The sequence below is a fragment of the Pelecanus crispus genome, chromosome Z (genome assembly GCF_030463565.1).
Source record: "Pelecanus crispus isolate bPelCri1 chromosome Z, bPelCri1.pri, whole genome shotgun sequence".
NCBI classification, from domain to species: domain Eukaryota; kingdom Metazoa; phylum Chordata; class Aves; order Pelecaniformes; family Pelecanidae; genus Pelecanus; species Pelecanus crispus.
In genome coordinates, this window is record NC_134676.1 from 38,170,819 (window position 1) to 38,185,887 (window position 15,069).

Genomic DNA, 15,069 nt, shown 5'->3' on the forward strand with positions numbered 1-15,069 from the left:
CTTTTCTTTGCAATAGCTGTGGTCACTCCCACCCTGCATTATTCTCTGAGTTTCATGGGCACATCACCTTTGCCCATCTGAACCTTCTTCCATTGCAGGGGTTTATTGTTCAGTCACAGTGTGTAGCACTTACGCAAAGCAATGGTATGCCCTTTACTTTTGGCAAGTTGCAGGTATTTCTGTAGCTGGCTGTTAAGTGTAACGCTTTGCAGTAGAGGATGTGTCTGGTGGGTTTTTCTGCAATTACATGTTCTGGAGAGATTCTGATAGGTTTTATCCTAATTGCAATTGTCCTGGTTTCGGCTGGGATAGAGTTAATTTTCTTCCTAGTAGCTGGCATAGTGCTGTGTTTTGGATTTAGGATGAGAAGAATGTTGATAACACACTGATGTTTTGGTTGTTGCTAACTACTGCTTATGCTAGTCAAGGACTTCTGAGCCTCCCATGCTCTGCCAGGTGCACAAGAAACTGGGAGGGGGCACAGCCAGAATAGTTGATCCAAACTGACCAAAGGGCTATTCCATACCATATGACATCATGCTCAGTATATAAACTGGGGGAGTTGGCTGGGGAGCAGCAATCGCTGCTCGGGAACTGTCTGGGCTTTGGTCAGCGGGTGGTGAGCAATTGCATTGTGCATCACTTGCTTTGTATATTATTATTATCATTATTACATTGTTATTATTATTACTGCTGTTTTACTTTATTTGAATTATTAAATTGTTCTTTTCTCAACCCAGGAGTGTTTCTCACTCTTACTCTTCCGATTCTCTCCCCCATCCCATCGGGGTAGGGGGAGTGAGCGAGCGGCTGCGTGGTGCTTAGCTGCTGGCTGGGGTTAAACCATGACAGCAGTTTAGAGGAGATTCTGAATTTTAGGCATTCATCATGACAGATGTGGAGCTGCTCTGCAATACGATGAATGCCATATGTTGACTTGGTTACTGACATGTTTACTGTCTGAGAATACTGAGTGATTCAGTTTTAAGATTTTACCAAAAAGCTAGAAAGGAAGACAGATAATTCAAGAGTAGCTACCTGAGGATCTTTTTGGGACAATGACAGACTGAGGAATCTGTTTTGTATTTCTGCTGAACCTACTGGATTGTTTTAATAAGAATTGCAGTTGTACTGGGATACCCTTTTTTCTGTTGTACATAGTCTAGGAAGAGATGTTAAGGTTACTAAGAGGTGATGGATTTGTTTAGAAAGCTGGTAAGAGACCCATTCACAGCTGCGTTTTCTAGGTTATTTGAAGACTCCAGTTCTGCTTAAGTAATTTTTTCAGAGTGCCAGAGGTTTTGAGCAGTATAAATATGTCTTGACCTCAAAAAATCAAGACGAAAACCCCTTTTCTCATTTGATGTGTTGTTTTAGGATAGAAAACACATAGGCTCTAAGATGATGGCTGCAGCACTGTGATCACAGGGAAGGATCAGCTATGCCAACCACAACCAAAAGGCTTGAGAGCTGTTACGCAAGCGTTGTGGTCCATGATCCACCCAAAAGGAAAGAAATCTTGTAACATGCTTTCACTGGAAGACGTTGCGATACCTGCAGATATTGAAGGGTGAACCCAAACAACCACAAAGAGCTAAGAAAAGTTACAAGTTATTTTTGCACCTATTATTTCACAATTGTTAAAGCCACCATTTCTCCTTACAAAGCAGGTGAAATTGTCCCTGCGTAGGCTAAGGCAGTTGGCCTTCCTTTGCGGGGTAGGTTGGGCTAGGTGACCTCCAGAGGTCCCTTCCAACCTAAGTTATTATCTGAATCAAGGATTCTGTGATAGACTTGGTGCGCCAACCTTGCTGTAGTTTGGTAGGAATGGATATTTGCCTCAGAGGAAATATTGCTTAAAATTATGTGCTTCTCTGACTTGCTCCCCCCCAGATCAGAAGTGAAATTTGATTTAAATGTTGTTGTTTCTTATTTTTTCCCCATGATTTCCCATCCTCTTAGGGCAGTAGGTCACCTGATGTAAGAGTGCTTTTTTCTCTCCTTGACATCAGTAAAACGTCGCTTTTGGTTTTTCCCCTCTAGCAAATACGTTTCCAGTCACTGCTCTGTCCAGCAGTAAGCATCCAGTGAGAAATGGAACACACAAACATACACCTGCGCTATTTTAAAGTTATTTTTCGATATTTAGAAAACTTTCCCTTTTGCATTCTTAAAGAGCTACAGTTTCAAAAATGCTAGTATTCTATGATTTCTAGGTGCACCAATGCAATTTTTCAAACATACCCACTTTAACTGCAAAGAACCAGAATTTGGTTGGGATTTTTGCTTTAGATCTGACGCTTGGGTGTTGGATTATTGAGTTAAGTTTTCATGTTTGAGCTGGCAGCTATCAGAGTGGCATCTTACAGGACCATCTGCTTTAGACTGGGAGCTCTGCTGCAAGTTTTCTTTGCAAAAGCAGAAACATTCTGGGTATTGTTAAGTTTCTGGATTTCCATCAAATGAAAGGTGCTCATAAAATACCAGAACCATCATACAGTAGGAGAGTTTTAATTTTGTCAGAAATGCCAAAGGACCTTGCTCAGTGGCTCTAAATTGTGATTATCTAACTGAACACCACTGAACTCAACGTATTATTACTCAAACTATGATGTCTTTGCAGTTTTGTGGTTTCATTGAATAAAGGATTTGATACAGAATCATAGAATGCTTTGGGTTGGAAGGGACCTTTAGAGATCACCTAGCCCAACCCCCCTGCACTGAGCAGGGACAGCTTTAACTACATCAGGTTGCTCAGAGCCCCGTCCAACCTGACCTTGAATGTTGCCAGGGATGGCAGATCTACCACCTCTCTGGGTGTCGTGGTTTAGTCCCAGCCAGCAACTCAGTACCACGCAGCCGCTCGCTCACTCCCCCTACCCCGATGGGATGGGGGAGAGAATCGGAGGAGTAAGAGTGAGAAACACTCCTGGGTTGAGATAAGAATAGTTTAATAATTAAAATAAAATAAAGTAAAATAATAATAACAATATAATAATAATAACAGTAATAATAATATACAAAGCAAGTGATGCACAATGCAATTGCTCACCACCCGACAACCGATACCCAGACAGTTCCCGAGCAGCGGTCGCTGCTCCCCGGCTAACCCCCCCCAGTATATATACTGAGCATGACGTCATATGGTATGGAATAGCCCTTTGGTCAGTTTGGATCAACTATTCTGGCTGTGCCCCCTCCCAGTTTCTTGTGCGCCTGGCAGAGCATGGGAAGCTGAAAAAGTCCTTGACTAGCATAAGCAGTACTCAGCAACAACTAAAAACATCAGCGTGTTATCAACATTCTTCTCCTACTAAATCCAAAACACAGCACTATGCCTGCTGCTAGGAAGAAAATTAACTCTATCCCAGCCGAAACCAGGACAGTATAACCATCCTCTGCTACCAGTATCCACCCCTTATTCTATACCATCTAAGTCATGCACAGGCCCTCCCCTTTCCAATGTGTTCCAATTAATCACCACCCCTTTCCCTATCTTGATATACACACAGATATCATTCCCTTCGTCTATGGCCCATCCCTCTAAAATGTCCATTGAGTTCATTTAGTCCATGACTTTGGGTTCCATCTGTCATCACAGTCTTTCAGAGCAGGAGAGGTGGTGTGCAGTGTTGGACTGTTGCATGCTGAAGTCAGTTCTCATTCCAAAATGGTTTCATCAAAGTTCATTTTCATTAAGCTGGGCAATTCTTACTGCAATACCATTGATGTGGCATATAGCAATCATAATATACAGTATTATATACTTAATATTAACCTACTATATTATTATATTAACATGCAGTTAAGAGATAACATATAGTTAAGAGATAACATACAGTATTATAAAGCAATTAATATTATACAATTCAGTTCATTAGCTATTTTCACCCAAAATCAAATTCCCTTGAGGTACACATTGGGCTTCCCCATCCTTTCGCATCACCCACCAAGTGCACCCAGGTCCTTGAGCAAAAGCAATCCCACGAATGGGTTTGCCTTTGCCAGAGGGGGAAGTAACCCAGACTGTCTTCCCCAGCATATTTTTCATGTGCACTACAGGAACTTTATCTCCTTCTACAGTACGTAAAAGTTTTGATTGGGCAGGGCCAGCTCGATTGGCAGATCCCCTGGTGTTGACTAACCAGGTGGCTTTTGCTAAATGCATATCCCAATGTTTAAACGTCCCACCACCCATTGCTCTCAGGGTAGTCTTTAACAATCCATTGTATCGCTCAATCTTCCCGGAGGCTGGTGCATGGTAAGGGATGTGATACACCCACTCAATGCCGTGCTCTTTGGCCCAGGTGTCTATGAGGTTGTTTCGGAAATGAGTCCCGTTGTCTGACTCAATTCTTTCTGGGGTGCCATGTCGCCACAGGACTTGCTTTTCAAGGCCCAGGATGGTGTTCCGGGCGGTGGCATGGGGCACAGGATATGTTTCCAGCCATCCAGTGGTTGCTTCCACCATGGTGAGCACATAGCGCTTGCCCTGGCGGGTCTGTGGGAGCGTGATGTAATCAATCTGCCAGGCCTCCCCATATTTATATTTCAGCCATCGTTCACTATACCCAAGGGGCTTGAACTGCTTGGCTTGCTTGATTGCAGCGCATGTTTCACACTCATGAATAACCTGTGCAATACTGTCCATAGTTAAGTCCACCCCTCGATCACGAGCCCATTTATACGTTGCATCCCTTCCTTGATGGCCTGAGGCGTCATGGGCCCACCGAGCTATAAATAATTCACCCTTATGTTGCCAGTCCAAATCCACCTGAGCCACTTCAATCTTAGCAGCCTGATCTACTTGCTGGTTGTTTTGATGTTCTTCAGTGGCCCGACTCTTAGGTACATGAGCATCTACATGACGAACTTTTACAACCAGGTTCTCTACCCGGGCAGCAATATCTTGCCACAATGCGGCAGCCCAGATTGGTTTGCCTCTGCGCTGCCAGTTGCTCTGCTTCCATTGCTGCAGCCACCCCCACAGGGCATTTGCCACCATCCATGAGTCAGTATAGAGATAAAGGATTGGCCACTTTTCTCTTTCAGCAATATCTAAAGCCAGCTGAATGGCTTTCACCTCTGCAAACTGACTCGACTCCCCTTCTCCTTCAGCAGTTTCTGCGACTTGTCGTATAGGACTCCATACAGCAGCTTTCCACCTCCGATGCTTTCCCACAAGACGACAGGACCCATCAGTGAACAGGGCATATTGCTTTTCATTTTCTGGCAATTTATTATACAGTGGGGCCTCTTCAGCACGTGTCACCTCCTCCTCTGGTGATATTCTAAGGTTTTTTCCTTCTGGCCAGTCCCCAGCATGTTGCAATGAGTTGTGTCTCTTTGGAGTTGCCAGGGTGAGAACATACTTCTTCCAAATACTTTACTAGTTCTTCAGGATTCTGCACTTGTTCAGGGGTGAAGTTCCAAAACACTGGAGGTCCCCACTGCCCTAGGTACTTGCGCATACGATCCCACACACCCTGCCACTCATAACTCTCCAGCCTTGGGGCAGATCTCTGGATGATATTCTTAAATTGCTTACTAACCTTTGTCAAAACCAAAACAATATTCCCAAGAAGTATCAATAGAAGTATCTTAACTGCCCAGGGATGTTCAAAATACTGAAAACTTTCTGTAATGAGGGAGGAAGCATTATAGAATAAGGTAATGAAGGTGCCATTCTGTAGTTCCTCCACAACAGACGTCTCCGAGGGAAAGGTATAATTGCTAACTCTCTCCATGAGGTGGTACCCGAAGTACAGTAATGACTTGTGTATAAAACCCAGATACAAAACCATGCTCAAGGTCAGGATTTTGATAAAAAACCTCCCAATCAAAACATCCTTAATCACTACAGAGCATAGCGCAATGCACAGACCAACACCAAGCTTTAACATGCACAGCCAAGAAAAGAACATGGTACAGATCAGATGAACTAATATCATGACCGGCAACTGTTAACAGACTCCTTAATACACTCTAGTTAATCTGTTCTTATCTCAAACCCTTCGTGCCCCACGTTGGGCGCCAAAAAGGACTGTCGTGGTTTAGTCCCAGCCAGCAACTCAGTACCACGCAGCCGCTCGCTCACTCCCCCTACCCCGATGGGATGGGGGAGAGAATCGGAGGAGTAAGAGTGAGAAACACTCCTGGGTTGAGATAAGAATAGTTTAATAATTAAAATAAAATAAAGTAAAATAATAATAACAATATAATAATAATAACAGTAATAATAATATACAAAGCAAGTGATGCACAATGCAATTGCTCACCACCCGACAACCGATACCCAGACAGTTCCCGAGCAGCGGTCGCTGCTCCCCGGCTAACCCCCCCCAGTATATATACTGAGCATGACGTCATATGGTATGGAATAGCCCTTTGGTCAGTTTGGATCAACTATTCTGGCTGTGCCCCCTCCCAGTTTCTTGTGCGCCTGGCAGAGCATGGGAAGCTGAAAAAGTCCTTGACTAGCATAAGCAGTACTCAGCAACAACTAAAAACATCAGCGTGTTATCAACATTCTTCTCCTACTAAATCCAAAACACAGCACTATGCCTGCTGCTAGGAAGAAAATTAACTCTATCCCAGCCGAAACCAGGACACTGGGCAACCTGTTCCAGTATTTGACTACCCTCATTGTAAAAAATTTCTTTCTAATGTCTAGTCTAAATCTATTCTTCTTTAGTTTAAATCCATTATTCCTTGTCCTGTCACAACAGGCCTTGCTAAAAAGATTCTCCCCATCCTTCCTATAGGCCCCCTTTAAGTACTGGAAGGCCGCAATAAGGTCTCCTCACAGCCTTCTCTTCTCCAGGCTGAGAGCTGGAGACTGATGCTTATGTTGGATTGAATGTGAAGTGGGGTTTGAATTCAGTATACTGTATTCCCAGTGTGGTCTTGGATCACAGAAATGTGAGCAGTTGCTCAGTAACAGAGCTTTGTAACTAGCTGCCAGAATAGTATGTGCCTTTCTAATCTGAGAAAACACTGGCTTTGGAGAATTCCACTGATTCTTAACTGTGTTGTTTAGGTTCATGCACAGCTATTTAATGGGACTGTGGTGAAGATAATCCTGTATTCAGTAGAGATCCAGAGTGCCGTATACTGAGAAGACAGGAGAATGCCTTAGACAAGAGCATCCTTGTTCTGTCTTACAGTTAAGACCCTTCGGCTGCTCAGTCCTGCCAGCATCTCAACGTTCTGCAGGACTTGAGCCTTCGGTTCTTTGGGTTTATAATCTATGTAAGACTGCAGCTACACACCTTTGGACTTTGGACAACTAACTTATACCATGCATCTGGGATTTTGTCTCAGTGCCTGGCCAGCACCTCAAGACCTCATCCAAACTGAAGATTCTTTTTAATTTTAAAGAAGTACTTTAGGGCTTCAGATAGGGGCAGGGTTATGATGAAGGGTCAAGTCTGAAACTTTGCTGGCAAAATTTTTTGATGGCTAAAGCACTTTGTTTTGTTTGAATCTCCTTTTATTTAAAAACAAGCCCCCTAAATACCAGGAAAGCAAATAAAATTGTGTTCTTTACCTTTGGCCTTCCAGAACAATACAAGAGCAGTGGTGAATGAGGAAATGGAAACATTTGATTGTGAAAGGCTAAGAAGACCCACAAAAAAGTGTGGATGTAATCTTAACAGTTTTTTTTTCATTTAGTATGATCTAGCTTTTTTTCCCCTGAGGAGTTAATCTCTAAAGTAATACAACTTGTTAGATTTGGTGTATCTTGGGACTGTGTGTTATGTTTGGTATGCTGTGATCCTGAGTGAGACAGCATGTTGGCAGTTGCAGTCTATTAAGACATTTCAGTGCCTGTTGAGTATGCTAGAGACTGGCAAGTCATTGATTACAAAAACAGAACAGTCAAAAGTTGCGTACGCTGGTGTATGTATATTGCTGTACTAAGAATGCATCTTTCTGCAAGCAAATGATGCCTATGCTCATCAATAAAATGTTTAGCATTTGGAAACACAGGCTGTTTCTTTTAGCGAGTAGAAAAATTGAATTTCTGCTGGACTTCTACTTCTCCAGATAGACATTTATCAATAGATTTCAGATCAGTAGTATGTTAATATAATCTCTTCCATTAGTATGAATGTTTTATACATACAGTAAAGAAAATAAATACTTTTTGTTTGTGAAAGGAAAAAATTGTTAAAATTGATTTTATAATAAACGAAATATTTTGGTGTTGACAAAACTACTGAAATACCATTTATTCACTACATTCTGCTAAGTACTAGATCCTGTGTGGCAGTAATACTGCACTTAGTGTGTATAATGCTTACATGTACATGAATATGTGAGGAAGAAATCCTCAGCGGAATACTGTATAAGATACCATATGATTGTTGTAATACTATTGCTGTTTATGTATGACATAATGGAGGGCCAGTGTTTTTGGCATACCAAATATATATGGTCCAAAACCAATATGTTGTTTAAATGTAGCTGATAAAAAACATTTAATATATGTTGTTCCTTCCTGCAGATTTCACTTAGCTCCATCTGCCCTGGGGTTTAACAGTGAAAATGCTAATAATGCTGTCGTTCCAAGCAATTATCACAGAGTGCAATTTGCCATTGCTTAGGCATGGTATGGATGTCTGCTAAATCTGAAACTTCTTTTAAATTTCTGCCTATTTTTTACCACCTTTTTTTCACGTTTGCTGAAATTGGAGAATGTGTGTGATACTCTAGGAAAGAATGAAATGAAACATTCTTGGCTAGCTAATAATTTTGTAGTCTTCCTAAATGACAGTGTCAAATGAATCCCCATGAATACACAACTTCATTTCCTTCTCTGCGTATTAATACAAGGTGTATTTTCTGTTTCCAGAAAACCAGGTCATTACAAAGTTAAAATTTCTAGAGAGATAGTTTAGTAAGAACTTACAGAGCTAATAGATATTTTTGTCTTTCAGAATACTGGAAGAGATATTTTCTTATTCTTGCAAACAGTATGTTTTGAAAGATGGGAGAGAGAGGCATCATCTTCACTTCGAATGTTATCAGATTAGGTGTTTCTAGCCATCAGTTGTCATTACCATGGAAACGTACTCATGGGTTTGCCATTCTTGAAATGGATTCACCTCAAAAGGCATCTTCAGTTTTTTAAACTGTACTCTGAAATGTGTTTTGCGCTCACTGAAGTGACTGCTTAATTCAGCAATTACCTGAATTCAGTGATACCAGGCATGCTGTATTTTTTCAGGGCAGAATAACGCTAAAATTATCTTTCTTAATGCCTTTGTGGAATATGTTCATAAACATCCCTTCTTTTGATTTAATTACATAGGTGGATTTGATTTCTTTTTGACTGAGTCTTCTGTTGCTTTTCTTTAATTTTATAGACCTGAAGAAATTTTCATGGCATTTGCTCAGACTGTTTAAAAAAGAGTTTTGATTTGCAGTTCTGGTATGTTTTCCCCTTTAAAAGGCTGAGTGTATGTACTCATACCTTGCTCTGCCATAGCTTTTTTTCCTTTTTCATCTATACTTTAGTTCTAAGCCTGCATTCTTATGGGATTGTATTTTTTTTTGTTTTGTTGTGGTGGTTTTGGGTGGGGGGATTTGTCTGTTGGGTTGGGGTTTTTTTTTGCTTTGTGGCTCTTCCTGTTTTGCACTGGTTTTTTTGCAGTGGAGCCTGAAATCTGAAAAGCGAATGGTAGCAACAGGTAAATTTCAGACAGAATTATTTCAGGTATGGTGACACCAGAGATCTTAGGGTTTAATCTAAGCTCTAGAAGCTGAATACAAACATATAAGCATAGTTGCCCATTACTTTACGTCTTATGGCAAAGAGGAATCAGTAAGCAAATAATGAAATAACTGTGAATTTTTAAGACAAACTCTTGTCTAAGAGTACATGTAGGAATGTGAAGGTGCCTATTGGACTATTAAATGGGTACATGAGTTGAACTGGTAGTTTGAGCTGATTTTGCACTGTAAATTGTTCCCTTTCCACTGAAGGGGAAATGAGGTGAGGACAATGGGAGTAGGGAGTATTAGCTGTGAATGGATTTGAATTTGAAGACGAGTGTTTCATTGGATTCCCTTCCCTTTCCAAAAGGACCAGAGTGATGCTTACTTCTTGAACATTTTTCATCAGGTTGGAAGGAGAGGAAGGCCATTTGCATTGACTGTGTAAGTCATCATAGATTTCTGACAGCTTCTGGATTGGTGTGAGGAACAGTCCAAAGAATTTCCAGTGTGTATAAAATTATTCAAATCACTTTCAGACTTGAAGAAGGACCTATAGAGTAGGCCACAGCTCAGCTTGAAATCTTCCTGTATGCTGCTGTTATTCGTCATAAAATACTGTGGTGAACGTAAGCAAGAGACAGAAGGGACTTTTCAGCATCCCTAAGTGGAAGTACTCAAATTTGTGAAGAGACTTTTTTTGTGAATGCTCCAAATAAAACAGGTTTTGTTGTCATCTTGAAGCTTGAATCATGTTTTCCTGGAAATAAACCTGAGCATCAGGAACTTCTGGGTCAAGTGGAACAGTGCCAGTTTTTTCATTTGGATGTTAGTGCTTGCAGCTTTCAAAAAATCCCTCTGTGTTTGTCATATTCATGCTGTGCTGTGCTGACTTGCAACACTAGGCAAAAAAAAATAAAAGCTCGTGTTTCAGCTCTGGTACTGCTGCACAGCAGTAATCCCTTTACTTCAGGAGGACCTTCTGTCTGAAGAAATGAAAATGCTTTTGTAGCAATTAATCTGTACAACTCTCCTGTGAGTATTCCTTTTCTCGGCTAAGAGAAATCAAAGCCATCACTTTCTTCCAAAGCTTCAACAAATAAAACTCCAGTGTCTCCTTCCTTGTCCTTTCATATGACCCAAAAGATTACTCTTTTCTCTCTTTACTATAGTGTTGTACTAATTATGTGTGACACTGAGTTTCCAGGCACAGTATCTATCTCAAGTGCCTTGATGACAAGTTGTTTAATAATTTCAGAGACTTACGACTTTGAATTAGGAATAGTTTGGTAAAGTGCTTAAGGATAATCGTGAACTTAAGCACAAAAAGTGATCTTGTATTCAGTGGGATTGTTTATGTATGTAAAGCTAGGCTTGAAGTGGAGTGCCTTTTTGTGTTGAGGTCTGAAAAGTGAAGCATGTCTCCAGAATATTCTTCCAGACAGCTTGCCATGAGAATGGGCTAGCTACTGACTTGATAAATAGAGAGAATATTTTATTTTCTGTGAAACAACACTGTAATACAGAGGTTGCTGTAAATATATTTTATAATGCATTTGATTCTTGGTTTTAGTCACCGTAATGTCTGTCAACCCCAGAAGTCACAGTTGGCTAGGGCAAAAAAGCCAAGAGATTTGCTGTTGCTTATCAAACACTGAATGTGAGTGGGGAGAGGGTTTGTTGTTTGGTGCTAATGAAAACATTAAATTGTGAGGAAAAGAACAGTAGAACTTCCTTTCCCCCTCCCCCCACCTTTTTTTTTCCTTAACAGCCAGAAGTCTCTCATGAATTTTGGCTATTGTATATAATTTAAAAAAATATTCAGATCTGTTGAGCTGGCTAACTAATGCTTTTTACCATGCTGTAATGCTTCCCGGTGTATGTTGGATCTGCATGAGAATTCTCTTCTGATAGTCTTTTGCCACCTAATCACCGAGGTACATGTATCTAGTACTATTATATTTTGAAACTTAACTATTCAGCTTTCCTTACCCTCTACAGGTGTTAAAGAGGAAGTTAGACTTCTTTCTATGCATAGTGTTACCTTTTTGTTGAAGGATTTCAATTTTGGGTTTTTTTTTTCCCCCCCAGTGATTTCTAATCTGTGAAAAAATACCAGCCTTAGAACCATACCTGCAAGGTGCTCTGAGTGTTTTGTTTTATGATCTGTAATGACAAGTTACTTTGCTTTTCAGGGTATGTTTGTGCTATAACCAAATATTGTCCTTGTGAGTTGAAAAAAATTGGAAAAGCATGATTTCTCCAGTTTATACTGGATTCTTTGTAGCATGGAAGCCTGCAGATACTCCTGTTTTTACCTGCCATTGCCAATATTTTGTTGTGGTTGCTTTCCCCCGCACTCCCCCTGCCCTTGTCTCTTGAGGGACCTACTAGCTGGGATGGCAGAAGCATATCTGAAGTGATTTCAACTTCTGTTTAATGCACAGTAACTTTCTGGTTTCTAGTGTAACTGCAAAGGCAGAATTAAAAGGCTGAAGTTAGTATGTTCTAAGAACTTGGAAAGCAAATTACAAGATTCCAAATTAATAATTAAACATAATAAAAATAAATTCTATGATTTTCAAACCAGCTTCACAGTTTTTACAAGTTAACAGTTGGAAGCATGATGGTACTATCATCTGTGGTTTCCTGACAGGTTTGGTTTTTTTTTTTTAATGTTTCTGGTTCATGAAGTGATTTCTCTCACTGTAAATTGTAATAACTGACCTGCTTAGTATAGGGCTAATGAAGCCGTGGTATTAGTGTTTATTTTAGTTTGACATTTTCCCAAAGATTTCTGTATTCCTGCAGTTTTACATTCTTTTGTTCTGCAAGTTTGGTTGGATTTAGTTGTATTTAAAGATTAAGGGCATTTTGTTTTGGAGGGCTCCTGGGGAACATGGCTTCCTCCATAGCTTCCTCTGCTTTCATCCTGTTGAACTCCCAGGGACAGCTTGCGTTTAAGCTAATTTGAACAAGTGAAATAGAGCAGTTATGAAGATGCAGCTACAGCTTTATGTGTAATGCTAAGTGTCCTATTTATTCCTACTGGTAGCTGCTTTATCTGGTGAAGTGATGTACGGTATTATTGTATGATGATTAATTAATATACAGTGCGACTGTTAATACAAGTGAATTTTTAACACGCTTTTTTTTTTTTTCTTTTTATGAACCATTTATTAATTCCTGTTGCCAAGTAGGAAGAAAGAAGGCAAGCGCTGGAAAGAAAGTCAAGTTGGGATTGCCATTATTAATGGTGCCTCCCACTTTCCTTCCAGGTTGTTTGCATCCGTTCTACGTGGAATGCTCTGTCACCAAAGCTGAGTTGTGATACAAGACCCCTCATTTTAAAAGCACTGAATGAATTGTTTGCCCTGGTTCCCTCGTTAACAGTGAATACAAACGAATATGAGGTATGTACTCATGGACTAAGGTGAGTCTCTTCTTTTAGTGTATCTTTGTATATGAGTTTTAAATGTGTCTGCTCATTTTTAGTATCTCTAAATTGCACCCACTGCCTAATTCAGGTTACTCATAATGCATACAGTTTCACAATTTTAGCCTGCATTAGTGAATCCTGGGAGATAGGTGAGAAATTCCAGTGCAAGGCTGATCCAGAGGTTTCCCTCTCCCAGAACGTGAGGACATGTGAATGTGTCTATGGTTCAAACCTGCAACCCTTCCACTTTCCTAGCTCAGTGAATGTTGATGTGGCAGCAGTTTGTTTCAGGTATCTGCCTTTATTTCAACTGCTTATTTGGTTAAAGAAAATCTAAATACCTGTTTTGTTTGCTTTTATAGAAATTCAAAGCTCAAGTTATCAGCTTCCTTTGGAACAACACACAAAACAAGGTAGGTGATACAAATGAAAATGTTAATTCCTGGTGTCAGCAACTGGATATTAAGTTTTACACCCTTCTGTCAAGACAAGGTTATCAATGCCGGCAATCTCATTTTTCTAATAGGGTTTTCTTCTTGTCATTGACCATTTAACGCTGTTTTTGAAGCAGTGTAATCTACATAAAAGGTGGTAACTGATGGTCCTAACATCTACCACTCCCAAGGAGAATTGTTACATAAACTAGTTTGGCTCCTCTGGTGGACTTCAGTCTTGACATGTTGAAGCATTCTTAGGGAAGCATTTCTTGGCAAAGCTGCAGCTGTGACAACTGACTCAATTCTTTGGTGGGGTGTTATAATGCAGTGGGAATGTTGGACCATCGTCACCATGGGGCTTGTGGAACCAAAGTATTTTAGTTTAAATATAGCTCGGATATTTCTACATAAACTACCCTCACAGCAGTAATGGAGTGTAGCAATCAGAATGTTTGCTGTCAAGCCTAGATAATTGGTCTTGTTAGTTTGCACCGTATGTATAAAGTAAGCAATTGAGAGTACGCCTCAGGAAAACATTGTTATTTTTAAAGTCTTTTTCAGCATTCAGTAGTTAATGGGTAGGCTATTTGTGGATTTTCAAGTAGGTAGCAATACCATATGCTATGCTTGTGATTTTCTTTTTCGTCCTGTTAATTTTCTAGGATGCTGTTGTAGCCATTTCAGCCTACAAATCACTCTCATCATTTGGCTTTGAAGAACACACAATTCTTCATCTTCCTGAACAGGTAGCAATGTTATATGTTTAATAGTAAGGATATCTGACACTTGCATCTGATACTCTTGCAAGGGAAACAAGGCCTTATGCCATCTCTACCAGACAAGCCATCAGAGCCTCACAGAAAGAATATGAGCTCCTGCTGGTGAAATGGGATGATACTACATATGATTAGCCTAACTAAGACTTACGAGAGGGGAAGGGCACAAATGGGGGCTGAGTGAGGCCTAAGCAGTCAGAACGTAGGTTTTTATCTTTCATTAGTTAAATCAGCAGGTTGGTTTTTGGGCACCTGGTTTGCGTTTTATGCTCTTCTGTAAATGCTTGTGGTTGAGTCTTGGTTGTGATTACTGCTTCATCCATTGCAGCCACACTCATGCTCAGTGCTTTTGTTCCTGAAATGGGCAAGTCAGTTTGAAAAGTCGGTGCTATTTTTGGAATTAAGCTGAAAACTTTTACTGTGTTTCTGTCCTGAACTTTTTACAGCATAACGCTTTGATTTTTTTTGTTGATAAAGGCAGCCAGAAAGGAATTGAGGTACTTACTGGAAAGCTTTTTAAGTATGTAGAGAGCTGTTAAACTCTGAAACTTCAGTCTGATCAGTTGACTCAATAACCTTACAAAATGAAAGAGTGCAAGGAGATGAACATATAAGGTCATCTCTGTGACCTTTTTTTTTTTTTTTTTTTACAGTAACCTTGTAAGACAGACTAGGCAATAATCAGTAGTCCATTGGT

General features: G+C 40.3%; 1 protein-coding gene across 1 annotated transcript in view; it reads left to right on the forward strand.

Annotated features, from left to right (window-relative positions):
* The window catches only part of FOCAD (focadhesin), a 128,534-nt gene that overhangs the window by 57,283 nt on the left and 56,182 nt on the right, over window positions 1-15,069 (forward strand). The window contains exons 16-18 of the mRNA XM_075725886.1: window positions 12,999-13,133; window positions 13,522-13,572; window positions 14,259-14,342. Of these exons, the coding sequence (XP_075582001.1) occupies window positions 12,999-13,133; window positions 13,522-13,572; window positions 14,259-14,342 (270 nt within the window). The remainder of the gene's footprint in view (window positions 1-12,998; window positions 13,134-13,521; window positions 13,573-14,258; window positions 14,343-15,069) is intronic.